Source organism: Chelonia mydas, chromosome 3 (genome assembly GCF_015237465.2).
Source record: "Chelonia mydas isolate rCheMyd1 chromosome 3, rCheMyd1.pri.v2, whole genome shotgun sequence".
In the NCBI taxonomy this organism is placed as follows: Eukaryota; Metazoa; Chordata; order Testudines; family Cheloniidae; genus Chelonia; species Chelonia mydas.
This window is the reverse complement of record NC_057851.1, coordinates 179,103,444-179,119,574: the sequence shown is the minus strand read 5'-3', so window position 1 is coordinate 179,119,574 and position 16,131 is coordinate 179,103,444. Positions and strand designations below refer to the sequence as shown.

Sequence of the window (16,131 nt, the reverse complement as noted above, 5' to 3'; positions counted from 1 at the left end):
AATATAGTGTCTTTTCTATAACAATAGTATGGTCAAACTTTTTTAATTTGGCCTTTTCTGCTCAGTTACCAGGGGCATGTGTGTGTGTTGGATGGGGAGGGTTAAGAGGATATGCATATTTGACAACAGGTAGTGTTTCCTCCTACTGTTGCTCTTTCTTCTTGTTACCACTTCAGAGTATTTGTAGGAAAGAAGTAGCAAGAGAATCAACCTCTGGTCAAGCTTTGATTGCAGTTCAAAGTGGAGGTGGATAGGCCCCCATGATTCATTGAACACTACTCAGTAGGACTTGGAATGGCATTCAGACTGTCAGATTTTAGAGGGGCAGAAATAGACCGCTTTAGCAGCAGCTTAGTAGTAGTATAACAAAAGTTTTGGCCAAAAAAATCAAAGGATCTTTAAGGAGTCACATTTCCCTTGTCCTACAACTGTACAGAGAGTTGATGTATAGTAGTTACTTATAGTTGTATTACAGCCACTTTGTAGTACTCTATGCAACAGATTTGCAGACTAGTTAAAACATGTTTAGTTGACTATATAATCAAGAAAGAAAAGTCATGGAAATGGGTGGTAACGTTTCCAAAAATGGTAGTTAGTTTATCACTTCATGCTGCTCTAATTATGCTAAGGGGTCTAGCCAAGCATTACAGACAACTCAGTATTGTAAGAGTACAAAGGTGAGAATTACACCACCTTTACATCCGTCTGCACTAACGTAAACTTACATCCTCAGCTGTGGCCAAAAGATCCAGTCCTGTATTTTTAAAATGCTTTCTGATTTACTAATTTAAGGTGTTAGCGATATAAAAAAGAAATGTTGTTTTTTAAAATACATAATTTTTAGCCTGGTAGTCTCTCTTCAACAGGTAATAGCTGTAACATGTATCATTATTTGAGCGTAGGCTTTCGTGAGCTACAGCTCACTTCATCGGATGAAGTGAGCAGTAGCTCACGAAAGCTTACGCTCAAATAAATTGGTTAGTCTCTAAGGTGCCACAAGTACTCCTTTTCTTTTTATGTATCATTATGTTTGTCATCTTTTGTCCTTGTTTTATTTCATTAAATCTTCTGCATTTCCTTTAGTTTTTTAGCCTTTTTTGATGGGAAAAGAGCGAAATTGTTGAATTTAGTCTTTTTGTCAAGATCGCAGATATACAGAAATCATGATACAGAAATCAAGGCTAATGTAGTGCCCATCTTTAAAAAAAGGAAGGAGGAGGATCCTGGGAACTACAGGCCAGTCAGCCTCACCTCAGTCCCTGGAAAAATCATGGAGCAGGTCCTCAAGGAATCAATTCTGAAGCACTTAGAGGAGAGGAAAGTGATCAGGAACAGTCAGCATGGATTCACCAAGGGCAAGTCAAGCCTGACTAATCTAATTGCCTTCTATGATGAGATAACTGGCTCTGTGGATGAGGGGAAAGCAGTGGACATGTTATTCCTAGACTTTAGCAAAGCTTTTGATAGGGTCTCCTACAGTATTCTTGCCAGCAAGGTAAAGAAGTATGGGCTGGATGAATGGACTATACGGTGGATAGAAAGTTGGCTAGATTGTCGGGCTCAACGGGTAGTGATCAATGGCTCCATGTCTAGTTGGCAGCCGGTATCAAGTGGAGTGCCCCAAGGGTTGGTCCTGGGGCCGGTTTTGTTCAATATCTTCATAAATGATCTGGAGGATGGTGTGGATTGCACCCTCAGCAAGTTTGCAGATGACACTAAACTGGGAGGAGAGGTAGATACGCTGGAGGGTAGGGCTAGGATACAGAGGGCCCTAGACAAATTGGAGGATTGGGCCAAAAGAAATCTGATGAGGTTCAAGAAGGACAAGTGCAGAGCCCTGCACTTAGGACGGGAGAATCCCATGCACCGCTGCAGACTAGGGACCGAATGGCTCGGCAGCAGTTCTGCAGAAAAGGACCTAGGGATGACAGTGGACGAGAAGCTGGATATGAGTCAACAGTGTGCCGTTGTTGCCAAGAAGGCCAATGGCATTTTGGGATGTATAAGTAGGGGCATTGCCAGCAGATCGAGGGACGTGATCGTTTCCCTCTATTCGACACTGGTGAGGCCTCACCTGGAGTACTGTGTCCAGTTTTGGGCCCCACACTATAAGAAGGATGTGGAAAAATTGGAAAGAGTCCAGTGGAGGGCAACAAAAATGATTAGGGGACTGGAACACATGAGTTATGAGGAGAGGCTGAGGGAACTGGGGATGTTTAGTCTACGGAAGAGAAGAATGAGGAGGGATTTGATAGCTGCTTTCAAGTACCTGAAAGGGGGTTCCAAAGAGGATGGCTCTAGACTGTTCTCAGTGGTAGCAGATGACAGAACAAGGAGTAATGGTCTCAAGTTGCAGTGGGGGAGATTTAGGTTGGATATTAGGAAAAACTTTTTCACTAGGAGGGTGGTGAAACACTGGAATGTGTTACCTAGGGAGGTGGTGGAATCTCCTTCCTTAGAAGTTTTTAAGGTCAGGCTTGACAAAGCCCTGTCTGGGATGATTTAGTTGGGGATTAGCCCTGCTTTAAGCAGGGGGTTGGACTAGATGACCTCCAGAGGTCCCTTCCAACCCTGATATTCTATGATTCTATGATTATTCATCAGAAATCTTTGATATTTAAATAGGTCAAAACTACCACCTAAATATTTTCTGTAAAATTTACTGGGCCATGTTGTTCAGGGTCTTTAAAAGCTTAAACAGCTGTTACTATCAGTGGGAACTTTGCATCAAGTGGTTGGTCCTTTACTGAGGGAACTGAAGAGGTTTACACCGTGCTTTCTCTGCTGTCTACTGTATAACTCACTTAAGGCATATGCAACACAGGTCTAATTAGTTTTACTCTAATCTTAACCAGTTGAGCTATACATTTGCTCATCCCTATACCATGTGTTGAAAGCTGTGTTACCCATTAGTGTTTAGCTATAGCTAAGAATACTTGCAAGGAATCCTACTTTCAGTTGTAAAAGTCTCCTACAGTACTTACCTGTAAAACAAGTCCCATCCTCAGAAACATCATTTTTAGACTTGCTGCATCAAGTGAATTAGCATTTCTGATTTTGATTCTTAAATTTGCTCTCTTACATGCAGTTAATCACCAGAGCACAGGTTCTCAAACTGTGGTTCGCGAGCTCCATTCAGGTGGTCCGTGGATAGTTCCCTCTAAGGTGCACGCCTGGGCGGCTGCACACAAGATAATGAAGGGCCACCCACCTAATTAGTGGAGCCACGCAGGCGTGGCTCCACTAATTAGGTGCCTGGACCCTGGAGAAGATGCACATGTAAGGTGAGGTGGCAGCCTTGGGGGGAATAGGGGGTAGGTCGGAGGGGGGCAGTGGGGTCAGAAGAGAGGGTGGGGAAAATTTGGGATGTGCAGGGCTGTGGCAGCCAGAGAAAGAGGCGACTTTCCACAGCTCCAGGGCTGCGGCTGCCCGGGAGAGATGGCCCTCCTTCCCAGCCTCAGCTCTGTGGCTGGGGGGAGACCTCCCTCCTTCCCAACCCCAGCTCCGGGGCTGCTGCGGTGCGGGAGAGAGGGAGAGACCCCCTCTCCTTCCCAGTCCCAGCTCGGGGGCTGCTGCGGCGGGAGAGAAAGGGCACATCCATCACATTAGAAAGTTAAGACTACTGATATTAAAATATAAGGTGTGTGCTTTTATTTGTAGAACAAAAAAACATTAATTATTAAGTTATTTTTATATATGCTTTATAATAGTTAGCTAACAGTACAAACAACATTTGGAAAGATCATTAAGTGGTTCGTCAAGACCCTCAGCAATTTTCAAATGGTCTGTGGAAAAAAAAAGTTTGAGAACCACTGCACTAGAGTGTATTGTATATTGTGTGTATGTTGTATTATATTTTGTGTTGGGTATTGGTATTGTACATGTTGCTGAATCTGTGCCATAATGAGAAATACAAAAATGTTATTTCAAAGCTTCACGTGGGGTGGCGTCTGCTGTGGTATAAACATGTGGGCACTGAAAATAAACCACTCTGCCTCAAAAGAATTAGGTTCTGTTTAGACTGGGGATTTGCCTTAATTACAGCATTCAGTGAATAACTGTCACTGTAGTTTTGCTGAAGCGCTCCCTAGTGTAGACTGTCTTACCCCAGGCTAAAATCTCCTCGTGCAAATAGTGACTTTGCCTCTCTGCACTCAGAATCATACCAGTGCAGCTACACAGATGGGTGGCGGTTAAAAACATTAATTGTCACAAATCCAAGTCCAGGTAAGCCTCCAAAAGTATGTACTTGGAAATAAAGGAAAGTGGAGCTTTCATGGTAGTTTGCTTCACTTACAGTTTTAAGCATTTTAAGAATACCTGTGTATTTTGTTTTAGATTTACTTAATACCTGCATAACTCTCTGTTAAAACATATAAGCAAAACAACAGCTAGTAGAAAGTGGAATGACCAATATTTGTAATTTTCATTTTCTTAAATAAAGTACAAAGTAAATAAATACATTTATCAATTGTCTATTAATAGGACTGTAAACATCAGCTAATTTAAAAGCCTTTTTTTTTTTTTTTGCTGCATTCTTCCTTTGATTCAGGATCTGTAGGCTGGCTCTGTGCCACTAGGGGATTTCACTATACTGGGACTTCACTACACTTCAGTGCCCAGTTATAAGAGTTCTGCAGCCAACAGAAAGAGAACAAAGCTTTTGTAGAACTGATGCAAAGCTTTAAGGTTTTTACAAAGCCCAAATAGTTAAATCTAGAATATGTGTGAATGAGTTTGAATTAAGATATATATTATTTAGAAGCTACTCCTATTTCACTAACTTCAATTTAAGTTTGATTAGCGTTTGATGTTTGACTTGGTTCAATACACATGAATTAAAAATATTAATTTTATCAATTTCCACAGGAGACTTTGCAGCAGTTGATCATGATGTCTTTGCCAAATGTCTTAATAATTGGCAAAAATCCTTTTTCTGGTAAGTATTTTTTATTTTATTTTTTTTAAATTTGTAGTTAGCTCATTGAAAATGTAGCTCAGGTAGGAATGAGCCACGCCAGAGGGCTTGATGAAAATTTTAGCAAACACTTGACTACAGAATGATGAATTTCATTGCTTCTGCTCAGATCTGAAGGTCAACAATAAAAACCACAAAATATTAAACAAATAAAACCTCGAGGTAGAGATGCTCCCATTGGGATTTATATTAAACGATAACTGTCTTTTTAATTTTTTCTATGCCATGCTTCAGTGCATGACAGGAGGAATTATTTCTCTTGGGCAAGAGAAACCATCTCAAACAAAACTACCTATCTGTTATCTCTCTTGTCAAATCCACTATTTTGAATCTTGACATTATCCTTGACCCTGAGCTTTCCTTTCGCCTCCCATATCTGTAAATCTGTCTCAATAGCCGTGTCTGTAACATATCCCATTTTCCTGGGTACTGTGCCTCCACTCATTTGTGACTTTATCTTTTCTAATCTTGACTGTTGCTGCTATCTTCTCCTAGGACACTCAGGGTATGTCCATATAGCCCATGGAAGCAAGTCTCTCAGCCATGGCTGACAGACTTGAGGTAGAGGGGCTTGCACTAACATTCTGAAAATAGCTGTATAGATAGTGCTTTGAAGTTGTAGCTTAGGCTCTGAAGCCAAGGGGTGGGGCGGATTTCAGAACCCGAGTTCCAGCTGCAACTTCAAACTGTTGTCTATGCAGCTATTTTTAGAGCGCTGGCGCAAGCCCGTTAGCACACATCTGTCGACCCAGCTGGGAGGCTCACTTCTGGGAGCTGTGTGCACATACAGCCTGGGTCTCAGCTCCCTAGGTTTTAGTATAAATAGAATACTTCTGCCTCATTTCTCATGTGTAGTAAGAAGTCTGAACATGTTCCTGCCATTCTCAAACACCACAGACTGTTCAGTTATTGCATGTTATAGTTCAAAACATTCCATGGATTTGCTTTTACCTGCTTCAGAGACCTCATCTCTTTGTATTAGTTTTTTCTTTTATTGCCTGTGATCATTTAACACCTGCTTCTGTCTTGTTTGACTGAGTCCTTCATTTTTTAAAAATGTTAGTAAAATCAGATGTGAGAGGCCAGGTACTGTCATGTATCAAAAACTGATTAAGAGAGAGAAAACAAAGATAGGAGTAAATGGTTAATATTTGTAATAGGAAAAGGCTAACAGTATGGTATCACAAGGTTAAATACCAGGTTCATTGTACTTTAATATATTTAGTATCTGGAAAAGGGATGAGCGGTGAGGTAGCAAAATTTGAAGATGAGACAAAATTATTTAGGAGGACTTGTGGCACCTTAGAGACTAACCAATTTATTGGAGCATAAGCTTTTGTGAGCTACAGCTCACTTCATCGGATGCATTCAGTGGAAAATACAGTGGGGAGATTTATATACACAGAGAACATGAAACAATGGGTGTTACCATACACACTGTAATGAGAGTGATCACTTAAGATGAGCTATTACCAGCAGAAGAGCGGGGGGGGGGGGAACCTTTTGTAGTGATAATTAAGGTGGGCCATTTCCAGCAGTTGACAAGAACGTCTGAGGAACACCACACGATCCATTGTCTACGGCCAAGCTCTACGATACAACCGCATTTGCTCCAACCCCTCAGACAGAGACAAACACCTACAAGATCTCTATCAAGCGTTCTTACAACTACAATACCCACCTGCTGAAGTGAAGAAACAGATTGACAGAGCCAGAAGAGTACCCAGAAGTTACCTACTACAGGACAGGCCCAACAAAGAAAATAACAGAATGCCACTAGCCATCACCTTCAGCCCCCAACTAAAACCTCTCCAACACATCATCAAGGATCTACAACCTATCCTGAAGGACGACCCATCACTCTCACAGATCTTGGGAGACAGGCCAGTCCTTGCTTACAGACAGCCCCCCAACCTGAAGCGAATACTCACCAGCAACCACACAACAGAACCACTAACCCAGGAACCTATCCTTGCAACAAAGCCCTTTGCCAACTGTGTTCACATATCTATTCAGGGGACACCATCATAGGGCCTAATCACATCAGCCACACTATCAGAGGCTTGTTCACCTGCATATCTACTAATGTGATATATGCCATCATGTGACAGCAATGCCCCTCTGCCATGTACATTGGCCAAACTGGACAGTCTCTACGTAAAACAATAAACGGACACAAATCAGACATCAAGAATTATAACATTCAAAAACCAGTCGGAGAACACTTCAATCTCTTTGGTCACTCGATTACAGACCTAAAAGTGGCAATTCTTCAACAAAAAAACTTCAAAAACAGACTCCAACGAAAGACTGCTGAATTGGAATTAATTTGCAAACTGGACACAATTAACTTAGGCTTGAATAAAGACTGGGAGTGAATGTGTCATTACACAAAGTAAAACTATTTTCCCATGTTTATTCCCCCGCCCCCCGCCCCACTGTTCCTCATACATTCTTGTCAACTGCTGGAAATGGCCCACCTTGATAATTACTACAAAAGGTCCCCGCCCTCGCTCTCCTGCTGGTAATAGCTCACCTTACCTGATCACTCTCGTTACAGTGTGTATGGTAGCACCCATTGTTTAATGTTCTCTGTGTATATAAATCTCCCCACTGTATTTTCCACTGAATGCATCCGATGAAGTGTGCTGTAGCTCACGAAAGCTTATGCTCAAATAAATTTGTTAGTCTCTAAGGTGCCACAAGTCCTCCTTTTCTTTTTGCTCAAGATGGGAGAAAACTGAGAGGAACTTCAGACACACCTAATTAGGTTAAGTGTATGGGCAACGTGATGGGAGATGAAATTCAATGTTCACAGATACAGTGTGAAATGTACGTTACAATGAGTAATTTGAGCTACTCATATACCTTACGTGGTCCTAATTTAACTATCAGCTCAGGTAAAAGGCCTGGCCATCACTGGGAAAATTCCATGAAGAGCTCTGCTCTATCTGCAGCAGTGATTTTAAAAAAAAAAAAAAGGCAAAAACGATGTTAGGCTGGAAAATCATTTGGAAAGAATTACAATGCATAATATAAATCAGTGGTATGCCCTCACTTGGAGTCCGGTGTTCAGTTCTCAAAAATTATATAGCAGAAATAGAGGTGCTTCAGAGCCAGGCAGTGAGAATAAGAGGTATGGAAAAATTCTCATGAACAGTGATTGAAAAGTTGAGAGAAAAGGAATAAGATGAACGTTATAAAAATATATAAAATAATGGATGATGTAGAAAAGGTAAATCAGGGTCTTCTGTTCATCCTATTTCATAATGAAAGAACAAGGGGACATTCAATGAAATTTGAAAGTGACAAAATCAGAATTGATAATTTGATATTTTTTCACCTAATGCACACTGCCTGTGTAACTTATTGCCTCCATCACTGATGCTAGGAATTTATCAGATGTCAAAAAAGAACTGGGTGCTTATTTGGATTCAAAGATTAAATAAGAGTTTTGGAAAGAGTATTAATCCTTATGCTTCAGGCCATACCAGTCCCTAACTTTTAGGTTTTAAGAGGAAACTTTCCCTGGGGGACAGGTTCTTCAATAACTGTGTATTCAAGGGTTTCATACACCTTTCTTTGAAGCATCTAGTACAGACTGCTGTTGGAAGATAGGATATTAGACTAGATGGACCACTGGCATGATCCAGCATGGCACTATTGTGTTCTTCTGTTACTTCCTTAATATAATGGCATATTTCTAATGGTGGAACACTAAAATCCTGTCTTGGGTTGGATCCATTGAAAATTACGTGCACTCGGTGAGGTATTTTAGGGAAAATCTGAAATCTCTCCCTGCAAGATACGGGTAAGGGAATAATAGCCAGCATTTATATTAAACATACTGTAGGGAGACATGTTTGCACATGATGGCTTAGCATTTCAAAATACAAAAGTATGAAAGCTAAGGCATCCCAATATACCCATGAAAATGTTGTCTTAATATAGAAGGGGAAAATGTAATAAAATGGGATTGTTGTATGATTATTTGCAGATTGACTGTCATCCTGGCAGGATTATTAAATATAAAAGCCGTGGGACAGTCTCAGTTCATTCCACAGGAATGAGGCATGATCCTGCCAACTGCAATTTTTAACTGAAATAATGCTCCCTCAGTAAAATACATATTTTTAATTTATGGGAGATCCTAGTTGTTGTTTTTGTGATTTTTGTAATTGCATTGACTTATGTTGACGTTTTGAACATACAATAAATATCAAACTTGGGTACCTAAATAAGTGGTCTAATTTTCAGAGGTGTGGGTCTGTAAACCCACAGTTTTAATTTACTGTAGTGTGAAATATGCTTGATTAGCACATTTCAAAATGAGGTCACTTATTTAAGTGTGTAAATAGAGACTTAAGGTGCCTAGATTTAGACACACAAATTTGAAAACTTTGGCTAGAATGCTTACAAGTAGTAAATGTAAATAGGATGGCAGTGCATATGTTGCTCTTGTCTGGACAATTTGAGGATTGAGGACAGCAGCCAGGAATAGATCCAAGTGTCTGTCTGTGCCACCAGTGTAGGTAGTGGAAAAGTGCACATTTTTTTCTTCCCCTTCTGAACACAGCAGGGAGGTATCTTTCACTTTTTCACCTCACTCCACTCTTATGGGCCTTACTAGTCTGATAGGGAACCCAGGAGTTGCATTTACATATGCTGGCTCCCCCTGGTTCCATGGATGCCTTAAGGCTTCAATCTCTGGCAAATGAACCTCTCCTACTTTTCCCTGAGCAGTGCCCTGCACTGTCTTGCTTCGCACGAACAGCATAGCCAGTACCAAAAGCCCCGCTTCTCCTCAGAGTCTGAGTGGGTTTCCGAGCCAGACTCCTCATTCTCACCTGCTCGCTCCTACAGCCTGGATCCTCGACAACAGCCACCCTGTCTGCCCACATACTGACCTTCTTCCAACATGTGGTTTTGCTATCCCCAAGGGCCACCGATGCCCAACGACACATACGCTTGACCCTATTGGCCTGTTTGTGACCCTTACCAGGACTGCGGGGTGCTGCCGCTGCCACCATACTGCACCCTCCTCCATTTATGAAGAACTGTAGGAGGTTCCCATTCCACTGGCACTGACGGTTCCCATTAAGGCCTCATTGTCCCCATACGATGCGCTTATTTCTCCTTCCCTCTACCCTCAAGTCGACCATAGCCAATACCATGACCTGCTTTGGTGAGTGGTTGTGGCTCTCAACCTCCTGGTGGAGGAGGTCCAGGACTTGCAAAACCTGTTCCTGGATGTTCTGCAACTGCTGGGACCCTCCCGGACTGTCCTCCCTATCCACGTGGCCATCCTCCAACTGGCCCAACTGGTCTGGCGCACCCCAGCCTCCTGTGTCCCTACTACGAAGTGCACTGAATGCCGCTACTTCATCTGATTTAAGGGTACAGACTTCCTGTTTACACCACCCAATTCACTTGTGATCCATGCAGTGACTGAATGCTCCCGCCAGCAACACTTCAAGGCCACCTCCCCGCCAGAGGCACCGGAAAAGGGGGCGGAGCAAGGCCCTCCCACTTTTTTGAAAGTGGACAGGCCTGGTCCATCCACTTTTTGCCATGGGCCCCACCCCTGCCCCACCTCTTCCCCCCCAAGGCCCCCGCCTCCTGGCCAGGCTGGCAGCCGGAGCCCAGGCAGCTGTGGGGAGCCGTGGACCCTCCATCTGCCCAGAGTGGGGGGACCTGAGAGCAGCCCCCAGACCGTGTCCCCTCACCCTGGACCCCCCACCCAGGGCAGGTGGTAGGTCTGTGTCTCCCCACAGCTGCCTGGGCCACTCTTACCATAGCCTGGCTTCAAAGCCTCGCCCCCCCCCCGCTGGAGCTGGGTTGGCATAAGAGATGCACTGGCAGCTGTGTGGAGCCCTCCACCTGTCCTGGGCAGAGACATGGGTCAGGGCTTACTCTCGGGCCCACCTACCCCAGGCAGCTGGAGGAGCCTGAGCTCCCTGGTCCCGCGCCGGCTTCTGGCTTGGCTGGGAACAGGCTTTCAGGGGAAAGAGGAGGAGCAGGGTGGTGAAGAAATTGGACCTTCTGGGGTGCAAAGTTTATTCCTCTGTGGGCCTCCAGTTCTGTATTGCCACTTACTAGGCCTTTTTGGCAAAATACAATTTCCTTTCCTACCTGAAGCTGGTAGAGCTCCAGGCTTTTCTCCTGGTGGAGAAACAGCAAGATTTCCAGATGCTGCCGAACAAGGGCAAGCTGGTTGCCAAGGTGGCTCTCTAAGCTGCAGTCGAAGCCGCTGACACTGCGTCCCACACTCTAGTGACCGGTGTCATGCTCCACCAGGATTCCTAGCTCCAATTCTCCAGCTTCCCTACGGAGATCCAGACCACTGAGGACCTCCCCTTTGACAACCAAAAACTCTTTAGTGACAAGACAGACAAATTCCTCCACTCTTTCAAGGATTCCCGTGTCACTTTGTGGTTGCTTGGTATTTACACCTCAGCCACGACCTGCAGGCAACAAAGACCCTTTCCGTGCCACCTACCAGCCCTACTTTCAATGTCCCCAGGAGCCGTCTTACTGTCATCCGCACATCCAGCGACACTGCTATTACAGTGAATCATAGACTGTCAGGGTTGGAAGGGACCTCAGGAGGTCATCTAGTCCAACCCCCTGCTCAAAGCGGGACCAATCCCCAACTAAATCATCCCAGCCAGGGCTTTGTCAAGCCTGACCTTAAAAACATCTAAGGAAGGAGATTCCACCACCTCCCTAGGTAACCCATTCCAGTGCTTCACCACCCTCCTAGTGAAAAAGTTTTTCCTAATAGCCAACTTAAACCTCCCCCATTGCAATTTGAGACCATTACTCCTTGTTCTGTCATCAGCTACCACTGAGAACAGTCTAGAGCCGTCCTCTTTGGAACCCTCTTTCAGGTAGTTGAAAGCAGCTATCAAATCCCCCCTCATTCTTCTCTTCTGCAGACTAAATAATCTCAGTTCCCTCAGCTTCTCCTCATAAGTCATATGCTCCAGTCCCCTAATCGTTTTTGTTGCCCTCCGCTGGACGTTTTCCAATTTTTCCACATCCTCCTTGTAGTGTGGGACTCCAAACTGGACACAGTACTCCAGATGAGGCCTCACCAATGCTGAATAGAGGGGAATGATCACGTCCCTCCATCTGCTGGCAATGCTCCTACTTATACAGCCCAAAATGCCGTTAGCCTTCTTGGCAACAAGGGCACACTGTTGACTAATTTCGCCGCTGGCACTTCTGCTGCCTCGGCTCCCTCACACCATCTGTCCAAATAGCCATTTTGACTCTTCCCTTGAGACCTGCTAACCTCCTCCTACCTCTCCCACAGTGACCCAGATCGTTTTTGTGGGCCATCTTGCCTGGCTCACCCAAAATTTGGGCAAGATTATTGATGGGTTCTGGACATCATCCACCGGGGTACTTGATAGAGTTCCTCTCATTTTCCCTCGTCGTCCACCCCTTGGTGGCCATGGGAATCCTTCCCACCACAGCCTCCTCCGGAAGGACACCATAGAATGAGTTCCTCGTCATTACTGTGACTGTGGGTTCTATTCCCCCTATTTCCTTATGCTGAAGAAGGGGGATGGCCGTCGCGTGCTTCTGGACCTTCAGTTGCTGAACATGGTCACGCTCCCTCTCGTTCGCCCATCCCTTCCCCTTCGAGCCTGGTTCACGGCTCTTGATATGAAGGATGCCTCTTTCCATGTTGACATCCACCTAGCTCATCGGAAGTTCCTCCGTTTCATGGTGGGACATTCTCATTACCAGTTTTGGGTCCTTCCCTTTGGTATCACCACTGCTCCCCAAGTGTTTGCAAAGGTCTTTGCTGTCACTGCAGCCCACATGAGTTGGTTTGGGCACTCCGTGTTTCCTGGATGAGTGGCTCCTTGTTGTGCCGTCGTGCACCTATCTTCTCTCCACTATCCACACCCTCTGGGCTCTCCTTGCTGGCCTGGGCATCTGTATCGGCGAGGACAAGTCAGTTCTCGTCCCTACCTGTATGTTCACGTTTATCAGGGCATGTCTGTATTTTCTCGTGGGCCGAGTCTTCCTCCCAACGGACTGTTTTGCTACCCTTACCTTTTTCATCACGCAGCTACGCCACAAACTGCATATGCACTATCTACCAGTGCCTTTCCCTCCGGGGCTGCATGGCGGCCTGCATCTCCACTGCCTACAACTCTGGCTCCGGTCAATCTGCATGCTGCAATTGGACCTTTTGAACAAACTGGTCCTGCTTCCCACCCAGTTCCTCCATCCTGGCTTCCCACACATGGTGCACCAACCCGTCCAAAATCTTGGTCAGCGCTCTATTCGTTCCTCCCACTGCTCACACCACTCTTACCACGGATGCCTCCCTTGCTTGGGGAGACGCTCATTTGGAGGGCCATATGGCACAGGGCCACTGGATTCCGCGAGAGGTGTGGATGTACATCAACATTCTGGAATTGCGGGCTGCCCGCCTTTCCTGTTGGGTGTTCCTGTCCCTCATTAGATCCCGGCACATTCAGCTGCTGTCTGACAACATGACAGCAGTTATGTATATCAACAAGCAAGGCAGTGCCTGGTCCTTCTCCCTCTGTGCAGAGGCCATTCTCCTCTAGAACTGGTGCCTCACGCATGGGTTCACCCTCCATGCATGCATCTCCTGGGCACCAGCAACTCCCTGGTGGACACACTCAGCAGGTCCTTCTGTGCATATCACCTCTTCGTGACTGCTGCGAACCAGAAACTTCCCCTCTTCTGTTCCAGAGGAACCCTCGGGCCAGGATCACAGGGCGACGTCCTTCTCTTGCACTGAACCACCAAACTATGCTATGCCTTTCCACCCATTCCCCTGCTCCCGCAAGTCCTGAGCGAGGTGTGGCAGGACTGCATGATGGTCATTCAGGTAGCCCCCTCCTGGCCTTGCCAGTATTGTTTCACTGATGTCCTCCACCTCTCTGCTCGCACCCTGGTCTGCCTTCCCCTCCTCCTCGATATCTTCACACAGGTGTAAGGTTGCCTGTGGCACTCCAGCTGAAAGCTGCTCCCCCTTATGTGTTGGTATTTGGATGGGGTTCATGTGTAGGCAGAGCATGTTCCATACCAATGCACATTCGATACCCATGCACAACATCCTCACACACAGCAGACAGCAGTCTACCAAGCAAAATTGCGACACTTCACCACCTGGGTGCACCGCCATCACTACCCTCTGGACTCCATCTCCATTCCCATCCTCCTGGAGTACCTTCTCAGGCCTTGCCACCTCTTCCATCTGCGTCCACCTGGCGATGCTGAGTGCCTTCCTCCTCCCCGTGGACAGCTCCTTGGTCTTCACTCACCTGACCACCACCCTCTTCCTGCGTAGCCTACTCAATGCCTTCCTGTCGGTGTGGAATCCTGCCCATTCTTTGGACCTGAATCTCGTCCTCTCTGCCCTCACTAAGCTGCCTTCGAACCTCTCGCAACTTGCTCTCTCGCCCACCTCTCTGTGAAGATGATCTTCTTGGTGGCCATCACCTCGGCAAGACAGGTGAGCGAGCTAGCGGCCATGATGGCCGACCCACCCTTTACTGTCTTCCACAAAGACAAAGTCTCTCTGTGCCTGCACCCCAAATTTCTCCCCAAGGTGGCCTCTCAATTCTACCTCAGCCAGTGCATCCACCTTCCGATCTTCTACCCCAAACTGCACATCTCCCCCAAAGGGAAAACGCTGCATTCTCTCAATGTCTGCCGGGCACTGACCTTTTATCTCCAGTGGACCCGCGTCTCACCCAGCCTCTTCCTTGCCATCACAGAACACTGCCGGGGCCATGCCCTCTTCTCCCAGTGCCCCTCTTAATGGATCTCCCATTGCATTGAGGAATACCCTCTCTCACGTTCCTCTGCCTCCGGGAGTCAATGGCCCACTCCACACAGGCATGTGCTACCACGTCTGCCTTCCTAGTGGACATGCCATGGGAGGACATTTGTAAGGCGGACACGTGGGTCTCTGTCCACACCTTTACCACTCGCTATGCCATTGCTGCAGCAGCGGTGGTGGATGCAGCAGTCGGCTGTGCCGTCCTACAGACTGTAACTTCTTGTGAGTCCTTCCATCCATCTCCAGGCTGAACACTGCTTGCTGCTCACCCACATCTGGAATCCATATAGGGACTATCACTCGAAGAAGAAGAGGAGATTACTTATTGTAATTGAGGTTTCTTCAAGATGTGTGGTCCGTCCCTATTTGGATTCCAATACCCGCTTTCAATCCCCTCTGCTGCGGGATCCATTGCATGCTGGTAAGAGGGACCTGTAGTGGTGTAGACCTGCACAGCCTCTTAAAGCCTCGGACACACCGTATGGCCTATGCATGTGTGGATCAACAGACACTACTACAAACAGCTCTGGCACGTGGTGCGCATTCGCAGTCATGTCTGGAGTCGGGGGAGGGATAGCTCAGTGGTTTGAGTGTTGGCCTGCTAAACCCAGGGTTGTGAGTTCAATCCTTGAGGGGGCCATTTAAGGATCTGGGGCAAAAATTGGGGATTGGTCCTGCTTTGAGCAAGGGGTTGGACTAGATGACCTCTTGAGGTCCCTTCCAACCTTGATATTCTATGATTCAAATAGGGACCATACATCTCAAAGGATCTCCAGTTACAGTAAGTAACCTCCTCTTGTTTTTGAAACTACTTGTGAGTAATCAAGTGTGTGTGTGTGCTGAAAGTTACTATCTTAAAAGACAAAGGAACAAGGAGCTGAAAGCTTTGAGATACATTCCCTCATCATCTTTGTTACTATTCTGAACTAAGCCAAAATGCTCAATTGTATAAAGATAATGGTGATAAATAAAATGTGCAATTTAGTAAAAGAGCTTTTCATAAAGAAAGATCAGATTTGAAACCCTATCTGAACAGTTACTTGCACCCACAATAATTTATTTTATTTTAGAACCAGGCACTGAAGAAATTAAAAAACTACTTTTACTCTTACTTGGCTGTGCAGTTCAGGTAAGTTTTTAAATATGTTTCTTTACATGCTGTTGTTGTATTACACATTTTTAATGGTTGTTCCCTGATGCAAACATATCCTCTCCTCTCCTCATCCCCCCAATTTGTTTTTTAATACAGCATTAACTCAAATCAGGAAATTCCAACAGTTTTAAGATTGCTTTAACAATATTAAGGTGGTGACAT

General features: G+C 45.5%; 1 protein-coding gene across 9 annotated transcripts in view; it reads left to right on the top strand.

Moving 5' to 3' along the window:
* The window catches only part of CCDC88A (coiled-coil domain containing 88A), a 357,211-nt gene that overhangs the window by 107,331 nt on the left and 233,749 nt on the right, over positions 1-16,131 (top strand). For all 9 annotated transcript variants that reach the window (XM_007070064.4, XM_043543868.1, XM_007070062.4 and 6 more), the window contains exons 4-5: positions 4,870-4,939; positions 15,887-15,945. In XM_007070064.4, coding sequence (XP_007070126.2) covers positions 4,870-4,939; positions 15,887-15,945 — 129 coding nt within the window. The remainder of the gene's footprint in view (positions 1-4,869; positions 4,940-15,886; positions 15,946-16,131) is intronic.